The 25,264-nt window shown below is 52.3% G+C and overlaps 1 protein-coding gene across 2 annotated transcripts in view; it reads right to left on the bottom strand.

Annotated features, from left to right (window-relative positions):
- Nucleotides 1–25,264, bottom strand: part of LOC149441061 (arf-GAP with GTPase, ANK repeat and PH domain-containing protein 3-like) — a 42,658-nt gene that overhangs the window by 13,305 nt on the left and 4,089 nt on the right. For both annotated transcript variants that reach the window (XR_016307437.1, XM_089657803.1), the window contains 6 exons: nucleotides 18,492–18,609; nucleotides 7,650–7,799; nucleotides 7,371–7,532; nucleotides 2,656–2,810; nucleotides 2,450–2,540; nucleotides 1,959–2,181 (listed from right to left, as the gene is read on the bottom strand). Coding sequence is in view for 1 of the 2 variants with exons in the window: in XM_089657803.1 (XP_089513929.1) it covers nucleotides 1,959–2,181; nucleotides 2,450–2,540; nucleotides 2,656–2,810; nucleotides 7,371–7,532; nucleotides 7,650–7,799; nucleotides 18,492–18,609 (899 nt within the window). In the remaining variant the exon portion in view is untranslated. The remainder of the gene's footprint in view (nucleotides 1–1,958; nucleotides 2,182–2,449; nucleotides 2,541–2,655; nucleotides 2,811–7,370; nucleotides 7,533–7,649; nucleotides 7,800–18,491; nucleotides 18,610–25,264) is intronic.

The raw sequence follows: 25,264 nt of genomic DNA, 5'->3' as shown, positions 1-25,264 counted from the left end.
CATCCCTGTACTGTGTCTGCAGTCTCTGATCATCTCCTGTACTGTGTCCGCAGTCTCTGATCATCTCCTGTACTGTGTCCGCAGTCTCTGGTCATCCCTGTACTGTGTCTGCAGTCTCTGATCATCTCCTGTACTATGTCCGCAGTCTCTGGTCATCTCCTGTACTGTGTCTGCAGTCTCTGGTCATCTCCTGTACTGTCCGCAGTCTCTGGTCATCTCCTGTACTGTCCGCAGTCTCTGGTCATCTCCTGTACTGTGTCCGCAGTCTCTGGTCATCCCTGTGCTGTCCGCAGTCTCTGGTCATCTCCTGTACTGTGTCCGCAGTCTCTGGTCATCTCCTGTACTGTGTCCGCAGTCTCTGGTCATCTCCTGTACTGTGTCTGCAGTCTCTGGTCATCTCCTGTACTGTGTCCGCAGTCTCTGGTCATCTCCTGTACTGTGTCCGCAGTCTCTGGTCATCTCCTGTACTGTGTCTGCAGTCTCTGGTCATCTCCTGTACTGTGTCCGCAGTCTCTGGTCATCTCTTGTACTGTGTCCGCAGTCTCTGGTCATCCCTGTACTGTGTCCGCAGTCTCTGGTCATCCCTGTACCGTGTCCGCAGTCTCTGGTCATCTCCTGTACTGTGTCCGCAGTCTCTGGTCATCTCCTGTACTGTGTCCGCAGTCTCTGATCATCTCCTGTACTGTGTCCGCAGTCTCTGGTCATCCCTGTACTGTGTCCGCAGTCTCTGGTCATCTCCTGTACTGTGTCCGCAGTCTCTGGTCATCTCCTGTACTGTGTCCGCAGTCTCTGGTCATCTCCTGTACTGTGTCCGCAGTCTCTGATCATCCCTGTACTGTGTCCGCAGTCTCTGGTCATCCCCTGTACTGTGTCTGCAGTCTCTGGTCATCTCCTGTACTGTCCGCAGTCTCTGGTCCTCTCCTGTACTATGTCCGCAGTCTCTGGTCATCTCCTGTACTATGTCCGCAGTCTCTGGTCATCTCCTGTACTATGTCCGCAGTCTCTGGTCATCTCCTGTACTATGTCCGCAGTCTCTGGTCATCTCCTGTACTGTGTCCGCAGTCTCTGGTCATCTCCTGTACTATGTCCGCAGTCTCTGGTCATCTCCTGTACTGTGTCCGCAGTCTCTGGTCCTCTCCTGTACTATGTCCGCAGTCTCTGGTCATCTCCTGTACTGTGTCCGCAGTCTCTGGTCATCTCCTGTACTGTGTCCGCAGTCTCTGATCATCCCTGTACTGTGTCCGCAGTCTCTGGTCATCCCTGTACTGTTAATTCGTTTGCACTTCTGTACGAGTTGTTTTTTCTAAACCAAAAGCTCGATATTCAGGTTTCATTGCAGTGTTGGCACTTTGAAAGAAATAAGTTGGTTTTGGGTTGCAGTTTGGGCACTCGGGGCTCACAAAGGTTCGCCATCACTGATCTAAGGGATGCTTGTACAGGGAATGGACATACTACTAGGAGCTGATAGGATGGGAAGTTTGCTCTCCACCGAGAGCTCATGGGGGAGGGGAGGACTGGTTCAACTGGCTTCCAGTATAGATAAGAGGAAATGCTACACTCCAAACAGGATTCTCATGTATGGACATCCCTATGCATTGTTCTGTGGGAGGGGATTGACCTGACCCTCGTGTGTGGGCGTGTGTGTGGGCGTGTAGGTGCTTGTAATAAACCGGAGGCTGGGATTGGAGGCAGTCTCTATGTGAATTCCAACAGCAACCAGAGAGTATCGTCCGATCATTCCTAGGTAACGGGAGCTCCATTTCCCCACATCTCGAGATAGCTAAACCAGTTGGAGGTGCAGGAATCTTGGGGCTAAGCTGCAGTCGTGGTAAGCGAGATTCGCACAGCTTTATGGGGGATTGCTGCGCATCCAACTGCGAGTACTCACGGTAAGGAAAAATTCGTTCAAAGCGAATTTCCAAGACAGTTGTCACATCATTCCATCTTTCGGGACTCACCTGGAGCTCTCCGAGGTTGGCTTGCTGTACCCCTCCGTACAGTGCTCCCACACAGCATTGGCCAGACTATTCCCAATGGCCATCATCACCATAGTAAGCTCAACCGGCCAGTCATCCAAATCGAGAGAGCGCACGCGGGAGAGATGCGTCCCGAGATTGCGGTGAATTCCCGAGCACTCTATACACATCAAAGATCCAAGGTTTAGACTGGCCCAGTCCGGGTCTGAAAAAGGAAAAACAAGAAAGAAGATCAACACCTCAGCCATTGGGCAAACTCTGGTCCAATGACTGGTCACTGGTGTCCTCTCGGGACCTAGAACACAGACGTTTCCCCTATGGGGACGGAGAGTGAAGGCCGGTGGGCAAGTCTCTGGTGTCTACATAGCATACTCAGGGAGGAGTGAGGATAGACATCACACCAGGGACATACATTGGAGAAGGCAATGGAGGGGAGAAGACGTGATGGACGGAGTGGACAGGCGGGTACTCACTGGGAGTGTCACAATCTACACACAAGCTGTTCCCCCTCACACTCCGGATTGACTGAATGGCGAGAGCGTCGCTCTGACTGCCGAGCCGTGTCTGTAATGAGAGCAGAGGGATTGATGGTGGGTGGGGTGAGGGCCAGGAGAAGTGAAGGTCAGTGAGCATTCCACATGGACGGGACATCACCGGGCAGGGAACACGGTTACCACACCTTATTTTTGGTACTCTCACAGCTCTGCAGGCTGGCCAGGATTTGGCTTTCGATGGCCTGGACCCAAAGTTCCCGGTCTTCATACACCGAAGCTTCGAAGTGCCAACTCTGACTGGTCAGTGACACGATCACAAAGCCATACGATTCTTCTGGTTCTGAAGCAGAAAGAGACAGATTACAGCTCAGAACATCGAGGGAACAAGGCTATCCCATCCTCCACCCTGTGCATACCTGTCTCTTGAGGTGATATCCCCCTCCCCCACCCTCAAGGAAGATGGATCCGGAACTCTCACAACCTCTAACTCCATTTTCAAAGATGGAACTGAGCCATGACCCCATCAGCAATTAAAAGATGTTCAGAAGGATGATCTTCAGTGTGGACATCTCATCACAAGACTCCAAATTACTCCATACAGACCCACAGCCAAGCCTGGTACCCAAATGGCAATGTCCTTCTACCTCCGTCCCAGCAGTCATACCCCCATGGCAATGTCCTTCTACCTCCGTCCCAGCAGTCATACCCCCATGGTAATGTCCTACCTCCGTCCCAGCAGTCATACCCCCATGGCAATGTCCTTCTACCTCCGTCCCAGCAGTCATACCCCCATGTTAATGTCCTTCTGTCTCCATCCCAGTAGTCATACCCCCATGGTAATGTCCTTCTACCTCCGTCCCAGAAGTCACATCCAAATGGCAATGTCCTTCTACCTCTGTCCCAGCAGTCATACCCCCATGGTAATGTCCTTCTACCTCCGTCCCAGCAGTCATACCCCCATGGCAATGTCCTTCTACCTCCGTCCCAGCAGTCATACCCCCATGGTAATGTCCTTCTACCTCTGTCCCAGCAGTCATACCCCCATGGCAATGTCCTTCTACCTCCGTCCCAGCAGTCATACCCCCATGGTAATGTCCTTGTACCTCCGTCCCAGCAGTCATACCCCCATGGTAATGTCCTTCTACCTCCGTCCCAGCAGTCATACCCCCATGGCAATGTCCTTCTACCTCCGTCCCAGCAGTCATACCCCCATGGTAATGTCCTTCTACCTCCGTCCCAGCAGTCATACCCCCATGTTAATGTCCTTCTGTCTCCATCCCAGTAGTCATACCCCCATGGTAATGTCCTTCTACCTCCGTCCCAGAAGTCACATCCAAATGGCAATGTCCTTCTACCTCTGTCCCAGCAGTCATACCCCCATGGTAATGTCCTACCTCCGTCCCAGCAGTCATACCCCCATGGTAATGTCCTTCTACCTCCGTCCCAGCAGTCATACCCCCATGGTAATGTCCTACCTCCGTCCCAGCAGTCATACCCCCATGGTAATGTCCTACCTCCGTCCCAGCAGTCATACCCCCATGGTAATGTCCTTCTACCTCCGTCCCAGCAGTCATACCCCCATGTTAATGTCCTTCTGTCTCCATCCCAGTAGTCATACCCCCATGGAAATGTCCTTCTACCTCCGTCCCAGAAGTCACATCCAAATGGCAATGTCCTTCTACCTCTGTCCCAGCAGTCATACCCCCATGGTAATGTCCTTCTACCTCCGTCCCAGCAGTCATACCCCCATGGTAATGTCCTTCTACCTCCATCCCAGCAGTCATACCCCCATGGTAATGTCCTTCTACCTCCGTCCCAGAAGTCATACCCAAATGGCAATGTCCTTCTGTCTCCGTCCCAGCAGTCATACCCCCATGGCAATGTCCTACCTCCGTCCCAGCAGTCATACCCCCATGGTAATATCCTTCTACCTCTGTCCCAGCAGTCATACCCCCATGGTAATGTCCTTCTGTCTCCGTCCCAGCAGTCATACCCCCATGGCAATGCCCTACCTCCGTCCCAGCAGTCATACCCCCATGGTAATATCCTTCTACCTCTGTCCCAGCAGTCATACCCCCATGGTAATGTCCTTCTACCTCCGTCCCAGCAGTCATACCCCCATGGTAATGTCCTTCTACCTCCGTCCCAGCAGTCATACCCCCATGGTAATGTCCTACCTCCGTCACAGCAGTCATACTCCCATGGCAATGTCCTTCTACCTCCGTCCCAGCAGTCATACCCCCATGGTAATGTCCTTCTACCTCCGTCCCAGCAGTCATACCCCCATGGTAATGTCCTTCTACCTCCATCCCAGCAGTCATACCCCCATGGCAATGTCCTTCTACCTTCGTCCCAGCAGTCATACCCCCATGGCAATGTCCTTCTACCTTCGTCCCAGCAGTCATACCCCCATGGTAATGTCCTTCTACCTCCATCCCAGCAGTCATACCCCCATGGTAATGTCCTTCTACCTCCGTCCCAGAAGTCATACCCAAATGGCAATGTCCTTCTGTCTCCGTCCCAGCAGTCATACCCCCATGGCAATGTCCTACCTCCGTCCCAGCAGTCATACCCCCATGGTAATATCCTTCTACCTCTGTCCCAGCAGTCATACCCCCATGGTAATGTCCTTCTACCTGTGTCCCAGCAGTCATACCTCCCATGGTAATGTCCTTCTACCTCCGTCCCAGAAGTCATACCCAAATGGCAATGTCCTTCTACCTCTGTCCCAGCAGTCATACCCCCATGGTAATGTCCTTCTACCTCCGTCCCAGCAGTCATACCCCCATGGTAATGTCCTTCTACCTCCGTCCCAGCAGTCATACCCCCATGGTAATGTCCTACCTCCGTCACAGCAGTCATACCCCCATGGTAATGTCCTTCTACCTCCATCCCAGCAGTCATACCCCCATGGAAATGTCCTTCTACCTCTGTCCCAGCAGTCATACCCCCATGGCAATGTCCTTCTACCTTCGTCCCAGCAGTCATACCCCCATGGCAATGTCCTTCTACCTTCGTCCCAGCAGTCATACCCCCATGGTAATGTCCTTCTACCTCCATCCCAGCAGTCATACCCCCATGGTAATGTCCTTCTACCTCTGTCCCAGCAGTCATACCCCCATGGTAATGTCCTTCTACCTCCATCCCAGCAGTCATACCCCCATGGTAATGTCCTTCTACCTCCGTCCCAGAAGTCATACCCAAATGGCAATGTCCTTCTGTCTCCGTCCCAGCAGTCATACCCCCATGGCAATGTCCTACCTCCGTCCCAGCAGTCATATCCCCATGGTAATATCCTTCTACCTCTGTCCCAGCAGTCATACCCCCATGGTAATGTCCTTCTACCTCCGTCCCAGCAGTCATACCCCCATGGTAATGTCCTTCTACCTCCGTCCCAGCAGTCATACCCCCATGGTAATGTCCTTCTACCTCCGTCCCAGCAGTCATACCCCCATGGTAATGTCCTACCTCCGTCACAGCAGTCATACCCCCATGGTAATGTCCTTCTACCTCCATCCCAGCAGTCATACCCCCATGGCAATGTCCTTCTACCTCTGTCCCAGCAGTCATACCCCCATGGCAATGTCCTTCTACCTTCGTCCCAGCAGTCATACCCCCATGGCAATGTCCTTCTACCTTCGTCCCAGCAGTCATACCCCCATGGTAATGTCCTTCTACCTCCGTCCCAGCAGTCATACCCCCATGGCAATGTCCTACCTCCGTCCCAGCAGTCATATCCCCATGGTAATATCCTTCTACCTCTGTCCCAGCAGTCATACCCCCATGGTAATGTCCTTCTACCTCCGTCCCAGCAGTCATACCCCCATGGCAATGTCCTTCTATCTCCATCCCAGCAGTCATACCCCCATGGTAATGTCCTTCTACCTCCTTTCCAGCAGTCATACCCCCATGGCAATGTCCTTCTACCTCCATCCCAGCAGTCATACCCCCATGGTAATGTCCTTCTACCTCCGTCCCAGCAGTCATACCCCCATACTAATGTCCTTCTACCTCCATCCCAGCAGTCATACCCCCATGGTAATGTCCTTCTACCTCCGTCCCAGCAGTCATACCCCCATACTAATGTCCTTCTACCTCCATCCCAGCAGTCATACCCCCATGGTAATGTCCTTCTACCTCCATCCCAGCAGTCATACCCCCATGGTAATGTCCTTCTACCTCCATCCCAGCAGTCATACCCCCATGGCAATGTCCTTCTAAATCCGTCCCAGCAGTCATACCCCCATGGTAATGCTGTTCTACCTCCGTCCCAGCAGTCACACCCCCATGGTAATGCCCTTCTACCTCTGTCCCAGCAGTCATACCCCCATGGTAATGCTGTTCTACCTCCATCCCAGCAGTCATACCCCCATGGCAATGTCCTTCTACCTCCGTCCCAGCAGTCATACCCCCATGGTAATGCTGTTCTACCTCCGTCCCATCAGTCATACCCCCATGGTAATGTCCTTCTACCTCCGTCCCAGCAGTCATACCCCCATGGTAATGTCCTTCTACCTCCGTCCCAGCAGTCATACCCTCATGGTAATGTCCTTCTACCTCCGTTCCAGCAGTCATACCCCCATACTAATGTCCTTCTACCTCCATCCCAGCAGTCATACCCCCATGGTAATGCTGTTCTACCTCCATCCCAGCAGTCACCCCCATGGCAATGTCCTTCTACCTCCGTCCCAGCAGTCATACCCCCATGGTAATGTCCTTCTACCTCCGTCCCATCAGTCATACCCCCATGGTAATGCTGTTCTACCTCCGTCCCAGCAGTCATACCTCATGGTTCTTCATGCCTGTGTAATCTTTCATCCTACTTTATCAACACCAACTATGCTCCAATTATACAGAACCCTCTCCCCAGAGACCCCATCCTCAGCATTCAGTATATTACCCTCTCCCGTAGTGGGGGCCCCCTCAGGACGTTGTGGGCCACTGCTTTTTTTCCTGCGGTGCTTCTTGCGGTTGGCATGAGGAGAAGGTGGAGGATCTAGTTTGGGACTTGCTGTGCCCCCCAAATTTGGAGCTGGACTGAGAGAATCACTTGGAGAGACACCTACAAATCCACGACCCAGTGAGAACAGACAATCAATTCACAAGTAAAAGGTACAGGTATCAGCGAGGAGGGCAGAGCTCCATTCTCCAAATCCCAACTTTACCGCCATCATCTCACCTGTTACTGTGTCACCCCACTGCTCCCCGCTACAGACGGAATATGACCTCTGGGTCAGACTGACCCCATCACTCTTCCCACTGAACGTCGACAGACTGAGACCACTGACTGAGCGCTCCGAAGACAAAGAGTTGCTGGAGTGTGTGCCCCCTACAGGACAATATCAGACAATGTATTCAGGCTGAGCAGCGGACCAGTGTCTCATCCGCCCCAAAATGAATGTGCAGGAACTTGTAAAATGAGGCCAGAAGCATTCTCAGAGTGCACAACATGTAGAAATACAAAGATACCTCCTTCATAATCACACAATCGATGAAAAATGGAGCGGAAGACCCATTCCGATGAAACCATTGCTGAAGTATAAAACTGAAAAACACGCTGAAGGGCTAAAAATGTGCCGATCCTGGAACACATCTCCAATCCCACTCTACCAATGAGAGACAAACACTCCACAACACTGCGTTCATCTTCTGGTTCCACACTCCAACCATTGATGACCTCAAATGGAGCCTCCCAAGATGCTCTTTAAGAACCACAACTGAATCACTCCCCCCAGCATGACGACTTTATATGAAAACTGAATCCTCTCACATGATGTTCGAATACCTCAAAATGATGACGGAGCCTCCCAGATTTCATTATGCATGAGTGATGACCCCATACAGAGCCTCCCACATGTTGTGCCAAACCCATTCTCCAATGATGACCTCATACGGAGCCTTCCACATGAAGCGCCAAACCCATTCTCCAATGATGATCTCATACGGAGCCTTCTTGGTGATGTGCCGAACCCATTCTCCAATGAAGACCTAATATAGAGCCTTCCACATGATGTGCCAAACCCATTCTCCAATGATGACCTCATATAGAGCCTCCTACTTGATGTGCCAAACCCATTCTCCAATGATGACCTCATACAGAGCCTTCCACATGATGTGCCAAACCCATTCTCCAATGATGACCTCATATGGAGCCTTCCACACGATGTGCCAAACCTATTCTCCAATGATTACCTAATATGGAGCCTTCCACATGAAGCGCCAAACCCCTTCTCCAATGATGACCTCATACGGAGCCTTCTAAGTGATGCGCCAAACCCATTCTCCAATGATGACCTCATACAAAGCCTTCCACATGATGTGCCAAACCCATTCTCCAATGATGACCTCATACAAAGCCTTCCACATGATGTGCCAAACCCATTCTCCAATGATGACCTCATACAGAGCCTTTCACATGATGTGCCAAACCCATTCTCCAATGATGACCTCATACAGAGCCTTCCACATGATGTGCCAAACCCATTCTCCAATGATGATCTCATACGGAGCCTTCTTGGTGATGTGCCGAACCCATTCTCCAATGAAGACCTAATATAGAGCCTTCCACATGATGTGCCAAACCCATTCTCCAATGATGACCTCATATAGAGCCTCCTACTTGATGTGCCAAACCCATTCTCCAATGATGACCTCAAACGGAGACTTCCACATGATGTGCCAAACCCATTTTCCAATGATGACCTCATACAGAGCCTTCAACACGATGTGCCGAACCCATTCTCCAATGATGACCTCATACGGAGCCTTCCACATGATGTGCCAAAATCATTCTCCAATTATGACCTCATACGGAGCCTTCTACGTGATGTGCCAAACCCATTCTCCAATGATGACCTCATACAGAGCCTTCCACGATGTGCCAAACCCATTCTCCAATGATGACCTCATACGGAGCCTTCCACATGATGTGCCAAACCCATTCTCCAATGATGACCTCATACGGAGCCTTCCACATGATGTGCCAAACCCATTCTTCAATGATGACCTCATACGGAGCCTTCCACATGATGTGCCAAACCTACTCTCTAATTATTACCTAATATGGAGCCTCCTACGTGATGTGCCAAATCCATTCTCCAATTATGACCTCATACGGAGCCTTCTACGTGATGTGCCAAACCCATTCTCCAATGATGACCTCATACAGAACCTTCTACGTGATGTGCCAAACCCATTCTCCAATGATGATCTCATACAGAGCCTTCCATACGATGTGCCAAACCAATTCTCCGATTATGACCTCTTATAGAGCATTCCACATGATGTGCCAAACCCCTTCTCCAATAATGACCTCATATAGAGCCTCCTACGTGATGTGCCAAACCCATTCTCCAATGAAGACCTAATATAGAGCCTTCCACAAAATAGGCCAAACCCATTCTCCAATGATGACCTCATACAGAGCCTTCTACGTGATGTGCCAAACCCATTCTCCAATGATGACCTCATACAGAGCCTTCCACACGATGTGCCAAACCCATTCTCCAATGATGACCTCATACGGAACCTTCTACGTGATGTGCCAAACCCATTCTCCAATGATGACCTCAATCAGAGCCTTCCACACAATGTGCCGAACCCATTCTCCAATGATGACCTCATACGGAACCTTCTACGTGATGTGCCAAACCCATTCTCCAATGATGACCTCATACAGAGCCTTCCACACGATGTGCCAAACCCATTCTCCAATGATGACCTCATACAGAACCTTCTACGTGATGTGCCAAACCCATTCTCCAATGAGGACCTCATACAGAGCCTCCTACGTGATGTGCCAAACCCATTCTCCAATGATGACCTCATACGGAGCCTTCTATGAGATGTGTCAAACCCATTCTCTAATGATGACCTCATAGAGAGCCTCCAACAAGTTGTGCAAACCCATTCTCCAATGATGACCTCATACAGAGCCTTCCATACGATGTGCCAAACCCATTCTCCAATGATGACCTTATACGGAGCCTTCCATACTATGTGCCAAACCCATTCTCCAATGATGACCTCATACGGAGCCTCCTACGTGATTTGCCAGACCCATTCTCCAATGAAGACCTAATATAGAGCCTTCCACAAAATATGCCAAACCCATTCTCCAATAATGACCTCATACGGAGCCTTCCACACGATTTGCCAAATCCATTCTCCAATAATGACCTCATACGCGGCTTTCCATACGATGTGCCAAACCCATTCTCCAATGATGACCTCATACGGAGCCTCCTACGTGATGTGCCAAACCCATTCTCCAATGATGACCTCATACGGAGCCCTCCATACGATGTGCCAAACCCATTCTCCAATGATGACCTCATACGGAGCCTTCTACGTGATGTGCCAAACCCATTCTCCAATGATGACCTCATACGGAGCCTTCTACGTGATGTGCCAAACCCATTCTCCAATGATGACCTCATACAAAGCCTTCTACATGAAGTGCCAAACCTATTCTCCAATGATGACCTCATAGGGAGCCTTCTATACGATGTGCCAAACCCATTCTCCACTGATGACCTCATACAGAGCCTTCTATGTGATGTGCCAAACTCATTCTCCAATGATGACTACATACAGAGCTTTACACATGTTGTGCCAAACCCATTCTCCAATGATGACCTCATATAGCGCCTTCTACGTGATGTGCCAAACCCATTCTCCAATGATGACCTCATACGGAGCCTTCTACGTGATGTGCCAAACCCATTCTCCAATGATGACCTCATACAGAGCCTTCCATACGATGTGCCAAACCCATTCTCCAATGATGACCTCATATGGAGCCTCCTACGTGATGTTCCAAACTCATTCTCCAATGATGACCTCATATAGAGCCTTCCACATGATGTGCCAAACCCATTCTCCAATGATGACCTCATATGGAGCCTCCTACGTGATGTGCCAATCCCATTCTCCAATGATGACCTCATACAGAGCCTCCTACGTGATGTGCCAAACCCATTCTCCAATGATGACCTTATACAGAGCTTTACACATGATGTGCCAAACCCATTCTACAATGATGACCTCATACAGAGCCTCCTACGTGATGTGCCAAACCCATTCTCCAATGATGACCTCATACAGAGCTTTACACATGATGTGCCAAACCCATTCTCCAATGATGACCTCATACAGAGCCTCCTACGTGATGTGCCAAACCCATTCTCCAATGATGACCTCATATGGAGCCTCCTACGTGATGTGCCAAACCCATTCTCCAACGATGACCTCACACGGAGCCTTCCATACGATGTGCCAAACCCATTCTCCAACGATGACCTCACACGGAGCCTTCCATACGATGTGCCAAACCCATTCTTCAACGATGACCTCATACAGAGCCTCCTACGTGATGTGCCAAACCCATTCTCCAACGATGACCTCATACAGAGCCTCCTACGTGATTTGCCAAACCCATTCTCCAATGATGACCTCATACAGAGCCTCCTACGAGATGTGCCAAACCCATTCTCCAATGATGACCTCATACGGAGCCTCCTACGAGATGTGCCAAACCCATTCTCCAACGATGACCTCATACGGAGCCTCCTACGTGATGTGCCAAACCCATTCTCCAATGATGACCTCATACAGAGCCTCCTACGAGATGTGCCAAACCCATTCTCCAATGATGACCTCATACGGAGCCTCCTACGAGATGTGCCAAACCCATTCTCCAACGATGACCTCATACGGAGCCTCCTACGTGATGTGCCAAACCCATTCTCCAACGATGACCTCATACGGAGCCTTCTACGTGATGTGCTAGCCCACATCATTCCAGATGATCACATATGGAGCCCATGGAGTTGCCCATATTCCTCTGAGGAGCTCAAAAGGAGCCTCCAATCTGCTGTGACAACCGCTTCAACCCGATTTCATATACTGAGCCTCCAGCATGCCGTCCTTGATGACCACATACAGAGCCCACTCTCACATGAAGTGCCAACACCATCCCTCCACCTGATGACACATGATGTTTTTAACTCCACCCCCACCCGATGATTTCATAATGAGCTTATCACATGATGTGCTGACCACACCCCTACTCCTTACAACTTAATACAGAGCTTCGCTTCACATGCAGTGCCAACCTCACCCTTCACTTCATGACTAGTTAACTCCACCTTCCTTCTAGAGACCTTAGAAAGAGCCTCCCACATGTGTTAACTCCACCCCTCCTGATGACCTTATATAGAGACTCCCACTTGTTAACTCCACCCCTTCTGATGATCCTAGATAGATCCTCCCACGTGTTACCTCTACCCCTCCTCCTGATGACCTTATATAGATCTTCCCACATGTGTTAACTCCACCCCTCCTTATGACTTTATATAGAGACTCACACTTGTTAACTTCACCCCTCCTCCTGATGACCTTATATAGATCCTCCCACGTGTTACCTCCACCCCTTCTCCTGATGACCTTAGATAGATCCTCCCACCTGTTACCTCCACCCCTTCTCCTGATGACCTTAGATAGATCCTCCCACATGTGCTAACTTCACCCCTCCTCCTGATGACCTTATATAGATCCTCCCACGTGTTCTCTCCACTCCTTTCTTCTCTTGATGACCCAAGATAGATCCTCCCACATGTGTTACCTGCACCCCTCCTCCTGATGAGCTTATATAGATCCTCCCATGTGTTACCTCCACCCCTTCTCCTGATAACCCTAGATATATCCTCTCACATGTGCTAACTCCACCCCTCCTGATGACCTTAGAGACTCCCACTTGTCAACTCCACCCCTTCTCCTGATTACCCTCGATAGATCCTCCCACATGTGTTACCTGCACCCCTCCTCCTGATGAGCTTATATAGATCCTCCCATGTGTTATCTCCACCCCTTCTCCTGATGACCTTATATAGATCCTCCCACATGTGTTACCTCTACCCCTTCTGATGACCTTCTATAGATCCTCCCACCTGTTACCTCCACCCCTTCTCCTGATGACCTTAGATAGATCCTCCCACATGTGTTACCTCTACCCTTCCTCCTGATGACCTTATATAGATCCTCCCACATGTTATCTCCACCCCTCCTGATGACCTTCTATAGATCCTCCCACATTTGTTAACGCCACCCCTTCTGATGACCTTCTATAGATCCTCCCACCTGTTACCTCCACCCCTTCTCCTGATGACCTTAGATAGATCCTCCCACATGTGCTAACTCCACCCCTCCTGATGACCTTAGAGACTCCAACTTGTTAACTCCACCCCTCCTCCTGATGACCTTCTATAGATCCTCCCACATGTGTTAACTCCACCCCTCCTCCTGATGACCTTCTATAGATCCTCCCACATGTGTTAGCTCCACCCCTCCTCCAGATGATCTTATAGAGATTCCCATTTGTTAACTCCACCCCTCCTCCTGATGACCTTACATAGATCCTCCCACATGTGTTAGCTCCACCCCTCCTCCTGATCCTCCCACGTGTTAGCTCCACCCCTCCCCCCGATGACCTTGGAAATGATGTATTCCTACGTAAACACTGTGCTCAGGACACCTGACAGAGCACATACAATGGGTAGATCAGGCTTCCATGGAGCAGCGATCTGGCAGTCCCTGTCGGTCTTTGTCACACTGGAGTCCCATGTTTATTTCCTACCAGGGACACTATATGTATGGAGTTCCAGTGTGGGCTTCCTCTACAATGATGGTGGTTGGCTTCCACCAGTGCAGTCCTAGGACTAGGACAGGGATGTCAGAGTGTAGGGTCCCCAGGGATGGACAGCCATAGTCCTAGGACTAGCACAGGGATATCAGAGTGTAGGGTCCTCAGGGATGGACAGCCATAGTCCTAGGACTAGCACAGGGATATCAGAGTGTAGGGTCCTCAGGGATGGACAGCCATAGTCCTAGGACTAGCACAGGGATATCAGAGTGTAGGGTCCTCAGGGATGGACAGCCATGGTCCTAGGACAGGGATATCAGAGTGTAGGACCCTGAGGGATGGTCAGCCATGATCCTAGGACAGGGATATCAGAGTGTAGGACCCTCAGGATGGTCAGGAATGGTCCTAGGACAGGGATATCAGAGTGTAGGACCCTCAGGATGGTCAGGAATGGTCCTAGGACAGGGATATCAGAGTGTAGGACCCTCAGGGATGGACAGCCATGGTCCTAGGACAGGGATATCAGCGTGTAGGACCCTTAGGATGGTCAGGCATGGTCCTAGGACAGGGATATCAGCATGTAGGACCCTCAGGATGGTCAGGCATGGTCCTAGGACAGGGATATCAGAGTGTAGGGTCCTCAGGGATGGACAGCCATAGTCCTAGGACTAGCACAGGGATATCAGAGTGTAGGGTCCTCAGGGATGGACAGCCATGGTCCTAGGACAGGGATATCAGAGTGTAGGACCCTGAGGGATGGTCAGCCATGATCCTAGGACAGGGATATCAGAGTGTAGGACCCTCAGGATGGTCAGGAATGGTCCTAGGACAGGGATATCAGAGTGTAGGACCCTCAGGATGGTCAGGAATGGTCCTAGGACAGGGATATCAGAGTGTAGGGTCCTCAGGGATGGACAGCCATAGTCCTAGGACTAGCACAGGGATATCAGAGTGTAGGGTCCTCAGGGATGGACAGCCATGGTCCTAGGACAGGGATATCAGAGTGTAGGACCCTGAGGGATGGTCAGCCATGATCCTAGGACAGGGATATCAGCGTGTAGGACCCTCAGGATGGTCAGGAATGGTCCTAGGACAGGGATATCAGAGTGTAGGACCTTCAGGATGGTCAGGGATGGTCCTAGGACAGGGATATCAGAGTGTAGGACCCTCAGGGATGGACAGCCATGATCCTAGGACAGGGATATCAGCATGTAGGACCCTCAGGATGGTCAGGCATGATCCTAGGACAGGGATATCAGAGTGTAGGACCCTCAGGATTGTCAGGCATGATCCTAGGACAGGGATATCAGAGTGTAGGACCCTCAGGATGGTCAGGAATGGTCCTAGGACAGAGATATCAGAGTGTAGGACCCTCAGGGATGGACAGCCATGGCCCTATGATGTGGACTAGGAGAAGGTGGGACTGTAGAAGGACCCGGTCACAGATCCAGGCTGTGTATGTGAGTTCTCACCCTGGGGGGAGGAGAGGGTTAAGGAGGTGATGGGAGGGGGAGGGGTGGGGAGGTAATGGGACCTCATTATACCACAGATTGTACAATCAGCGAGGTGTAATTGTCGAATTTGATGCTAATGATTAATGAATTATACATGTGCCGCCAATTAGTCCGCCGAGAATAATTCTGCATAAACCTCGGGGTAATGTAATTACCGAACAGACACATAACGAGCTGAGAACATCCTGCATGGGGGGGGACCGCGCACACTCCATGCATCCCGCCAGTGTCAGCACTCACATCCCGGGGGGGAGGGGATCCGGACCAGGAGACGCAAGAGACACCACACACTCCATGCATCCCGCCAGTGTCAGCACTCACATCCCGGGGGGGAGGGGGGATCCGGACCAGGAGACGCAAGAGACACCACACACTCCATGCATCCCACCAGTGTCAGCACTCACATCCCGGGGGGGAGGGGGGATCCGGACCAGGAGACGCAAGAGACACCACACACTCCATGCATCCCACCAGTGTCAGCACTCACATCCCGGGGGGGAGGGGGGATCCGGACCAGGAGACGCAAGAGACACCACACACTCCATGCATCCCACCAGTGTCAGCACTCACATCCCGGGGGGGGGGGGGGGGGAATCCGGACCAGGGGACGCAAGAGACACCACACACTCCATGCATCCCACCAGTGTCAGCACTCACATCCCGGGGGGGGGGGGGGGGGGGGTCCGGACCAGGAGACGCACGAGGCCGAGCACACTCCATGCATCTATGAGGCCGGGGGGGGTTGTTGTATGACCCGTGTCCTGTATATAAGAGGAGACGGGGGGGGTCATGTATATAGCTGTAGACAGGGGGGGTTGTATGGCCTGTGTCCTTTATATAGGAGTAGATGGGGGGGGGTGTTATGACCTGTGTCCTGTATATGAGGAGACGGGGGGGAGGGGGGGTCATGTATATAGGAGTAGACAGGGGGGGTTGTGGTCCGTGTCCTGTATATAAGGAGTAGACTGGAGGGGGGTGTCCTGTATATGAGTAGTCGGGGGCGTGTCTGGTATATAAGGAGTAGACCGGGGGCGTGTCCTGTATATAAGGAGACCGGGAGGCGTGTCCTGTATATAAGGAGTAGTCGGGAGGGGGGGTGTGTGTCCCCTGTATATAAGGAGTAGACCGGGGGGCGTGTCCTGTATATAAGGAGTAGACCGGGGGGCGTGTCCTGTATATAAGGAGTAGTCGGGAGGGGGGGTGTGTGTCCCCTGTATATAAGGAGTAGACCGGGGGGCGTGTCCTGTATATAAGGAGTAGACCGGGGGGCGTGTCCTGTATATAAGGAGTAGACCGGGGGGCGTGTCCTGTATATAAGGAGTAGATCGGGGGGCGTCCTGTATATAAGGAGTAGTCGGGAGGGGGGGGTGTGTGTCCCCTGTATATAAGGAGTAGTCGGGAGGGGGGTGTGTGTGTGTGTCCTGTATATAAGGAGTAGACCGGGGGGCGTGTCCTGTATATAAGGAGTAGACCGGGGGGCGTGTCCTGTATATAAGGAGTAGTCGGGAGGGGGGGGGTGTGTCCCCCCTGTATATAAGGAGACCGGGAGGCGTGTCCTGTATATAAGGAGTAGTCGGGAGGGGGGGGTGTGTGTGTCCTGTATATAAGGAGACCGGGAGGCGTGTCCTGTATATAAGGAGTAGTCGGGAGGGGGGTGTGTGTGTCCCCTGTATATAAGGAGTAGTCGGGGGGCGTGTCCTGTATATGAGTAGTCGGGGGGCGTGTCCTGTATATAAGGAGTAGTCGGGGGGCGTGTCCTGTATATAAGGAGATCGGGAGGCGTGTCCTGTATATAAGGAGTAGACCGGGGGGGCGTGTCCTGTATATAAGGAGTAGTCGGGGGCGTGTCCTGTATATAAGGAGTAGTCGGGGGGCGTGTCCTGTATATAAGGAGTAGTCGGGGGGCGTGTCCTGTATATAAGGAGTAGTCCGGGGGCGTGTCCTGTATATAAGGAGTAGTCGGGGGGCGTGTCCTGTATATAAGGAGTAGTCGGGGGGCGTGTCCTGTATATAAGGAGTAGTCGGGGGGCGTGTCCTGTATATAAGGAGTAGTCGGGGGGCGTGTCCTGTATATGAGTAGTCGGGGGCGTGTCCTGCATATAAGGAGTAGTCGGGGGCGTGTCCTGTATATAAGGAGTAGTCGGGGGCGTGTCCTGTATATAAGGAGTAGTCGGGGGGCGTGTCCTGTATATAAGTAGTCGGGGGGCGTGTCCTGTATATAAGAAGTAGTCGGGGGCGTGTCCTGCATATAAGGAGTAGTCGGGGGGCGTGTCCTGTATATAAGGAGTAGTCTGGGGGCGTGTTCTGCATATAAGGAGTAGTCGGGGGGCGTGTCCTGTATATAAGGAGTAGTCGGGGGGCGTGTCCTGTATATAAGAAGTAGTCGGGGGGCGTGTCCTGTATATAAGAAGTAGTCGGGGGGCGTGTCCTGCATATAAGGAGTAGTCGGGGGGCGTGTCCTGTATATAAGGAGTAGTCTGGGGGCGTGTTCTGCATATAAGGAGTAGTCGGGGGGCGTGTCCTGTATATAAGGAGTAGTCGGGGGCGTGTCCTGTATATAAGAAGTAGTCGGGGGGCGTGTCCTGCATATAAGGAGTAGTCGGGGGCGTGTCCTGTATATAAGGAGTAGTCTGGGGGCGTGTTCTGCATATAAGGAGTAGTCGGGGGGCGTGTCCTGTATATAAGGAGTAGTCGGGGGCGTGTCCTGTATATAAGAAGTAGTCGGGGGGCGTGTCCTGTATATAAGGAGTAGTCGGGGGGCGTGTCCTGTATATAAGGAGTAGTCGGGGGGCGTGTCCTGTATATAAGAAGTAGTCGGGGGGCGTGTCCTGTATATAAGGACACACGTGTCGGTCGGCGGTCTCACCTGTCTGTCCCTGAATTTGGCTGTTGGGTCCTCCGGCTCTCGGCGGTCTCTTCCCCGGAACCTTCACCGTAGTTCGCAGTAAATCGATCTGCTTCCCATGAATGTTCTGCATGTAGTCCTGGAAGAGGAAGAGTCGGGGTTGTCATGGTGTCAGAGGAGTACAGATATATTGTCCTCCCCCCCACCTCACCCCATCAAAGAAGAGTACTGGGTGGAAGAGGACGAATGGGAAGAGTACGGGGAGGACGAGTGGGAAGAGTACGGGGTGGAAGAGGACGAATGGGAAGAGTACGGGGTGGAAGAGGACGAGTGAGAAGAGTACGGGGAGGACGAGTGGGAAGAGTACGGGGAGGAAGAGGACGAGTGGGAAGAGTACGGGGAGGACGAGTGGGAAGAGTACTGGGTGGAAGAGGACGAGTGGGAAGAGTACGGGGAGGACGAGTGGGAAGAGTACTGGGTGGAAGAGGACGAGTGGGAAGAGTACGGGGAGGACGAGTGGGAAGAGTACTGGGTGGAAGAGGACGAGTGGGAAGAGTACGGGGTGGACGAGGACGAATGGGAAGAGTACGGGGAGGACGAGTGGGAAGAGTACGGGGAGGACGAGTGGGAAGAGTACGGGGAGGAAGAGGACGAGTGGGAAGAGTACGGGGAGGACGAGTGGGAAGAGTACGGGGAGGAAGAGGACGAGTGGGAAGAGTACGGGGAGGACGAGTGGGAAGAGTACGGGGAGGACGAGTGGGAAGAGTACGGGGAGGAAGAGGACGAGTGGGAAGAGTACGGGGAGGACGAGTGGGAAGAGTACGGGGAGGACGAGTGGGAAGAGTACGGGGAGGAAGAGGACGAGTGGGAAGAGTACGGGGAGGACGAGTGGGAAGAGTACGGGGAGGACGAGTGGGAAGAGTACTGGGTGGAAGAGGACGAGGTGGAAGAGGACGAGTGGGAAGAGTACGGGGTGGACGAGGACGAGTGGGAAGAGTACGGGGTGGACGAGGACGAGTGGGAAGAGTACGGGGTAGACGAGGACGAGTGGGAAGAGTACGGGGTAGACGAGGACGAGCTGGAAGAGGACGAGTGGGAAGAGTACGGGGTGGACGAGGACGAGTGGGAAGAGTACGGGGTGGAAGAGGACGAGTGGGAAGAGTACGGGGTGGACGAGGACGAGTGGGAAGAGTACGGGGTAGACGAGGACGAGTGGGAAGAGTACGGGGTAGACGAGGACGAGTGGGAAGAGTACGGGGTGGACGAGGACGAGTGGGAAGAGTACGGGGTGGACGAGGACGAGTGGGAAGAGTACGGGGTAGACGAGGACGAGTGGGAAGAGTACGGGGTAGACGAGGACGAGCTGGAAGAGGACGAGTGGGAAGAGTACGGGGTGGACGAGGACGAGTGGGAAGAGTACTGGGTGGAAGAGGACGAGTGGGAAGAGTACGGGGTAGACGAGGACGAGTGGGAAGAGTACGGGGTGGACGAGGACGAGTGGGAAGAGTACGGGGTAGACGAGGACGAGTGGGAAGAGTACGGGGTGGACGAGGACGAGTGGGAAGAGTACGGGGTAGACGAGGACGAGTGGGAAGAGTACGGGGTGGACGAGGACGAGTGGGAAGAGTACGGGGTGGAAGAGGACGAGTGGGAAGAGTACGGGGTAGACGAGGACGAGTGGGAAGAGTACGGGGTGGAAGAGGGTGAGTGAGAAGAGTACAGGTAGGGGAGGTGTAGATGGGTGAAGGTGGTACACTGTGAAGAAGTTTGGAGGAGTACGGAGAGGACGGGGTGGAGGAGTACGGAGAGGAGGGGGTGGAGGAGTACGGAGAGGAGGGGGTGGAGGAGTACAGAGAGGAGGGGGTGGAGGAGTACGGAGAGGAGGGGGTGGAGGAGTACGGAGAGGAGGGGGTGGAGGAGTACGGAGAGGAGGGGGTGGAGGAGTACAGAGAGGAGGGGGTGGAGGAGTACGGAGAGGAGGGGGTGGAGGAGTACGGAGAGGAGGGGGTGGAGGAGTACAGAGAGGAAGGGGTGGAGGAGTACGGAGAGGACGGGGTGGAGGAGTCATTATCACATCATTAGCAGACGATCAATTAACTTCTCCAAACAATCTAATTGATGTGAAGACGACAATTACTGCGAATGACAGAGAGGAGAGCGCCGGAGAACTGCGAGCTGTACTGTGCACTGTATATACTGCACCCGCTATATACAGAGCATGATACACACTATACTGCCCGCAGTATTGGGCCCCCGGCTTTCCCACACACATGACCTTTAATGGCCCCCCAGTCTTAGTCTGTAGGGTCCAATATTGAGTTGGCCCCGCCCTTTCCACACACATGACCTTTAATGGCCTCCCAGTCTTTGTTCGTAGGGTTCAATATTGAGTTGGCCCCGCCCTTTCCACACACATGACCTTTAATGGCCCCCCAGTCTTAGACCGTAGGGTTCAATATTGAGTTGGCCCCGCCCTTTCCACACACGTGACCTTTAATGGCCCCCCAGTCTCAGTCCGTAGGGTTCAATACTGAGTTGGCCCCGCCCTTTCCACACACATGACCTTTAATGGCCCCCCAGTCTTAGTCCGTAGGGTCCAATATTGAGTTGGCCCCGCCCTTTCCACACACATGACCTTTAATGGCCCCCCAGTCTTAGTCCGTAGGGTTCAATATTGAGTTGGCCCCGCCCTTTCCACACACGACCTTTAATGGCCCCCCAGTCTTAGTCCGTAGGGTTCAATATTGAGTTGGCCCCGCCCTTTCCACACACGACCTTTAATGGCCCCCCAGTCTTAGTCCGTAGGGTTCAATATTGAGTTGGCCCCGCCCTTTCCACACACATGACCTTTAATGGCCCCCCAGTCTTAGTCCGTAGGGTTCAATATTGAGTTGGCCCCACCCTTTCCACACACATGACCTTTAATGGCCCCCCAGTCTTAGTCCGTAGGGTTCAATATTGAGTTGGCCCCGCCCTTCCCACGCACATGACCTGTAATGGCCCCCCAGTCTTAGTCCGTAGGGTTCAATATTGAGTTGGCCCCGCCCTTTGCACCTATAACCGCTTCAACTCTTCTGGGAAGGCCGTCCACAAGGTTTAGGAGGGTGTCTATGGGAAGGTTGGACCATTCTTCCAGAAGCACATTTGTCAGGTCAGGCACTGATGTCGGGGGAGGGGCACTGATGTCGGGGGAGGGGCACTGATGTCGGGGGAGGAGGCCTGGCTCGCAGTCTCCGCCCTAATTCATCCCAAAGGTGTTCTATGGGGTTGAGGTCAGGACTCTGTGCAGGACAGTCAAGTTCCTCCACCCCAAACTGGCTCCTCCATGTCTTTATGGACCTTGCTTTGTGCACTGGTGGGCAGTCATGTTGGGACAGGAAGGGGCCATCCCCAAACTCCTCCCACAAAGTTGGGAGCATGAAATTGTCCAAAATGTCACCTTAAGAGTTCCCTTCACTGGAACTAGGGGGCCAACCCAAACCCTGAAAAACAACCCCCCACCATAATCCCCCCTCCACCAAACTTTACACTTGGCACAATGCAGTCAGGCAAGTACCGTTCTCCTGGCCACCGCCAAACCCAGACACGTCCATTGGATTGCCAGACAGAGAAGCGTGATTGGTCCCTCCAGAGAACACGCCTCCACTTGGTGGCTGAGTGGCTGTTGTTCCCAGTGGCTTCCACTTTGTTATAATCCCACTAACAGTTGAGGAATATTTAGTAGCCAGGAAATGTCACGGATGGACTTATTGCCCAGGTGGCCACCTATCACGGGACCACGCTTGGAGTCACTGAGCTCCTGAGAGCGACCCATTCTTTCACCAATGTTTGTAGAAGCCGTCTGCATGCCTAGGGGCGTGATTGTATACACCTGTGTCCATGGAGGGGATTGGAACACCTGAATCACATGATATGGAGGGGATTGGAACACCTGAATCACATGATATGGAGGGGATTGGGACACCTGAATCACATGATATGGAGGGGATTGGAACACCTGAATCACATGATATGGAGGGGATTGGAACACCTGAATCACATGATATGGAGGGGATTGGAACACCTGAATCACATGATATGGAGGGGATTGGAACACCTGAATCACATGATATGGAGGGGATTGGAACACCTGAATCACATGATATAAGAGGGGATTGGAGCACCTGAATTACATGATATGGAGGGGATTGGGACACCTGAATCACATGATATGGAGGGGATTGGAGCACCTGAATTACATGATATGGAGGGGATTGGGACACCTGAATCACATGATATGGGGGGGATTGGAACACCTGAATCACATGATATGGAGGGATTGGAGCACCTGAATCACATGATATGGAGGGGATTGGAACACCTGAATCACATGATGGGGAGGGGATTGGAACACCTGAATCACATGATATGGAAGGGATTGGAACACCTGAATCACATGATACGGAGGGGATTGTAGCACCTGAATCACATGATACGGGGGGGATTGGAGCACCTGAATCACATGATATGGAGGGGATTGGAACACCCGAATCACATGATATGGAGGGGATTGGAACACCCGAATCACATGATATGGAGGGGATTGGAACACCCGAATCACATGATATGGAGGGGATTGGAACACCCGAATCACATGATATGGAGGGGATTGGAACACCCGAATTACATGATATGGAGGGGATTGGAACACCCGAATCACGATATGGAGGGGATTGGAACACCCGAATCACATGATATGGAGGGGATTGGAACACCCGAATCACACGATTGGGAGGTGATTGGAACACCCGAATCACACGATTGGGAGGTGATTGGAACACCCGAATCACACGATTGGGAGGGGATTGGAACACCCGAATCACACGATTGGGAGGGGATTGGAACACCCGAATCACACGATTGGGAGGGGATTGGAACACCTGAATCACAATTGGGAGGGGATTGGAACACCTGAATCACAATTGGGAGGGGATTGGAACACCTGAATCACATGATTGGGAGGGGATTGGAACACCTGAATCACACGATTGGGAGGAGATTGGAACACCTGAATCACATGATATGGAGGGGATTGGAACAGCTGAATCACATGATTGGGAAATCGGAAAACCTGAATCACATGATATGGAGGGGATTGGAACAGCTGAATCACATGACTGGGGAGGGGATTGGAACACCTGAATCACATGATATGGAGGGGATTGGAACACTTGAATCACATGATTGGGAGGGGATTGGAACACCTGAATCACATGATATGGAGGGGATTGGGACACCTGAATCACATGAAATGGAGGGGATGGAGCACCTGAATCACATGATACGGAGGGGATTGGAGCACCTGAATCACATGATACGGAGGGGATTGGAACACCTGAATCACATGATATGGAGGGAATTGGAACTGAATCACATGATTGGGAGGGGATTGGAGCACCTGAATCACATGATATGGAGGGGATTGGAACACCTGAATCGCATGATTGGAGGGGATTGGAACACCTGAATCGCATGATATGGAGGGAATTGGAACTGAATCACATGATTGGGAGGGGATTGGAGCACCTGAATCACATGATATGGAGGGGATTGGAGCACCTGAATCACATGATATGGAGGGGATTGGAGCACCTGCATCACATGATATGGAGGGGATTGGAACACCTGAATCACATGATTGGGAGGGGCGGGGACAATACTTGTTCCTAATGACATTGGCTGGATGTCAGGGATCACAGGATATGGGGGGAGAGGGGGGGGATGTTGCCCCAATACTGATGACACGATATGGGGGGGTCACCCTAATACTGATCATAGGATATGGGGGGAGAAGTGGGTCACCCCAAAACTGATCATAGGATATGGGGGGTGGAGGGGTTACCCCAATACTGATCACAGGATATGGGAGGAGGAGGGGTTACCCCAATACTGACCATAGGATATGGGGGAGAGGGGGGTCACCTCAATACTGATCCCTCAATACTGATCACAGGATATGGGGGGAGGAGGGGTTACCCCAATACTGATGACCACGATATGGGGGGTCGCCCCAATACTGATGACATGATATGGGGGGGTCATCCTAATACTGATCATAGGATATGGGAGGAGGAGGGGTCACCCCAATACTGATCATAGGATATGGGGGGAGGAGTTACCCCAATACTGATCATAGGATATGGAAGGAGAGGGGAGGGGGGGTTGCCCCAATATTGATGACACGATATGGGGGGGTCACCCTAATACTGATCATAGGATATGGGGGGAGGAGGGGTTACCCCAATACTGATCACAGGATATGGGGGGTGGAGGGGATACCCCAATACTGATCACAGGATATGGAGGGAGGGGGTCACCCCAATACTGATCACAGGATATGGGGGAGAGGGGGGTCACCCCAATACTGATCATAGGATATGGGGGAGAGGGGGGTCACCTCAATACTGATCACAGGATATGGGGGAGAGGGAGGTCACCTCAATACTGATCCCTCAATACTGATCACAGGATATGGGGGAGAGGGGGGTCACCCCAATACTGATCACAGGATATGGGAGGACGAGGGGTTACCCCAATACTGACCATAGGATATGGGGGAGAGGGGGGTCACCTCAATACTGATCACAGGATATGGGGGGAGGAGGGGTTACCCCAATACTGATGACCACGATATGGGGGGGTCATCCTAATACTGATCATAGGATATGGGGGGAGGAGGGGTTACCCCAATACTGATGACCACGATATGGGGGGTCGCCCCAATACTGATGACATGATATGGGGGGGTCATCCTA

The sequence above is a fragment of the Staurois parvus genome, unplaced genomic scaffold (assembly GCF_062004578.1).
Source record: "Staurois parvus isolate SC_StPar_1 unplaced genomic scaffold, SC_StPar_1.0 ptg001031l, whole genome shotgun sequence".
Classification (NCBI taxonomy): domain Eukaryota; kingdom Metazoa; phylum Chordata; class Amphibia; order Anura; family Ranidae; genus Staurois; species Staurois parvus.
Note: the sequence above shows the minus strand (reverse complement) of the source record. Positions and strands in the feature narration are given on the sequence as shown.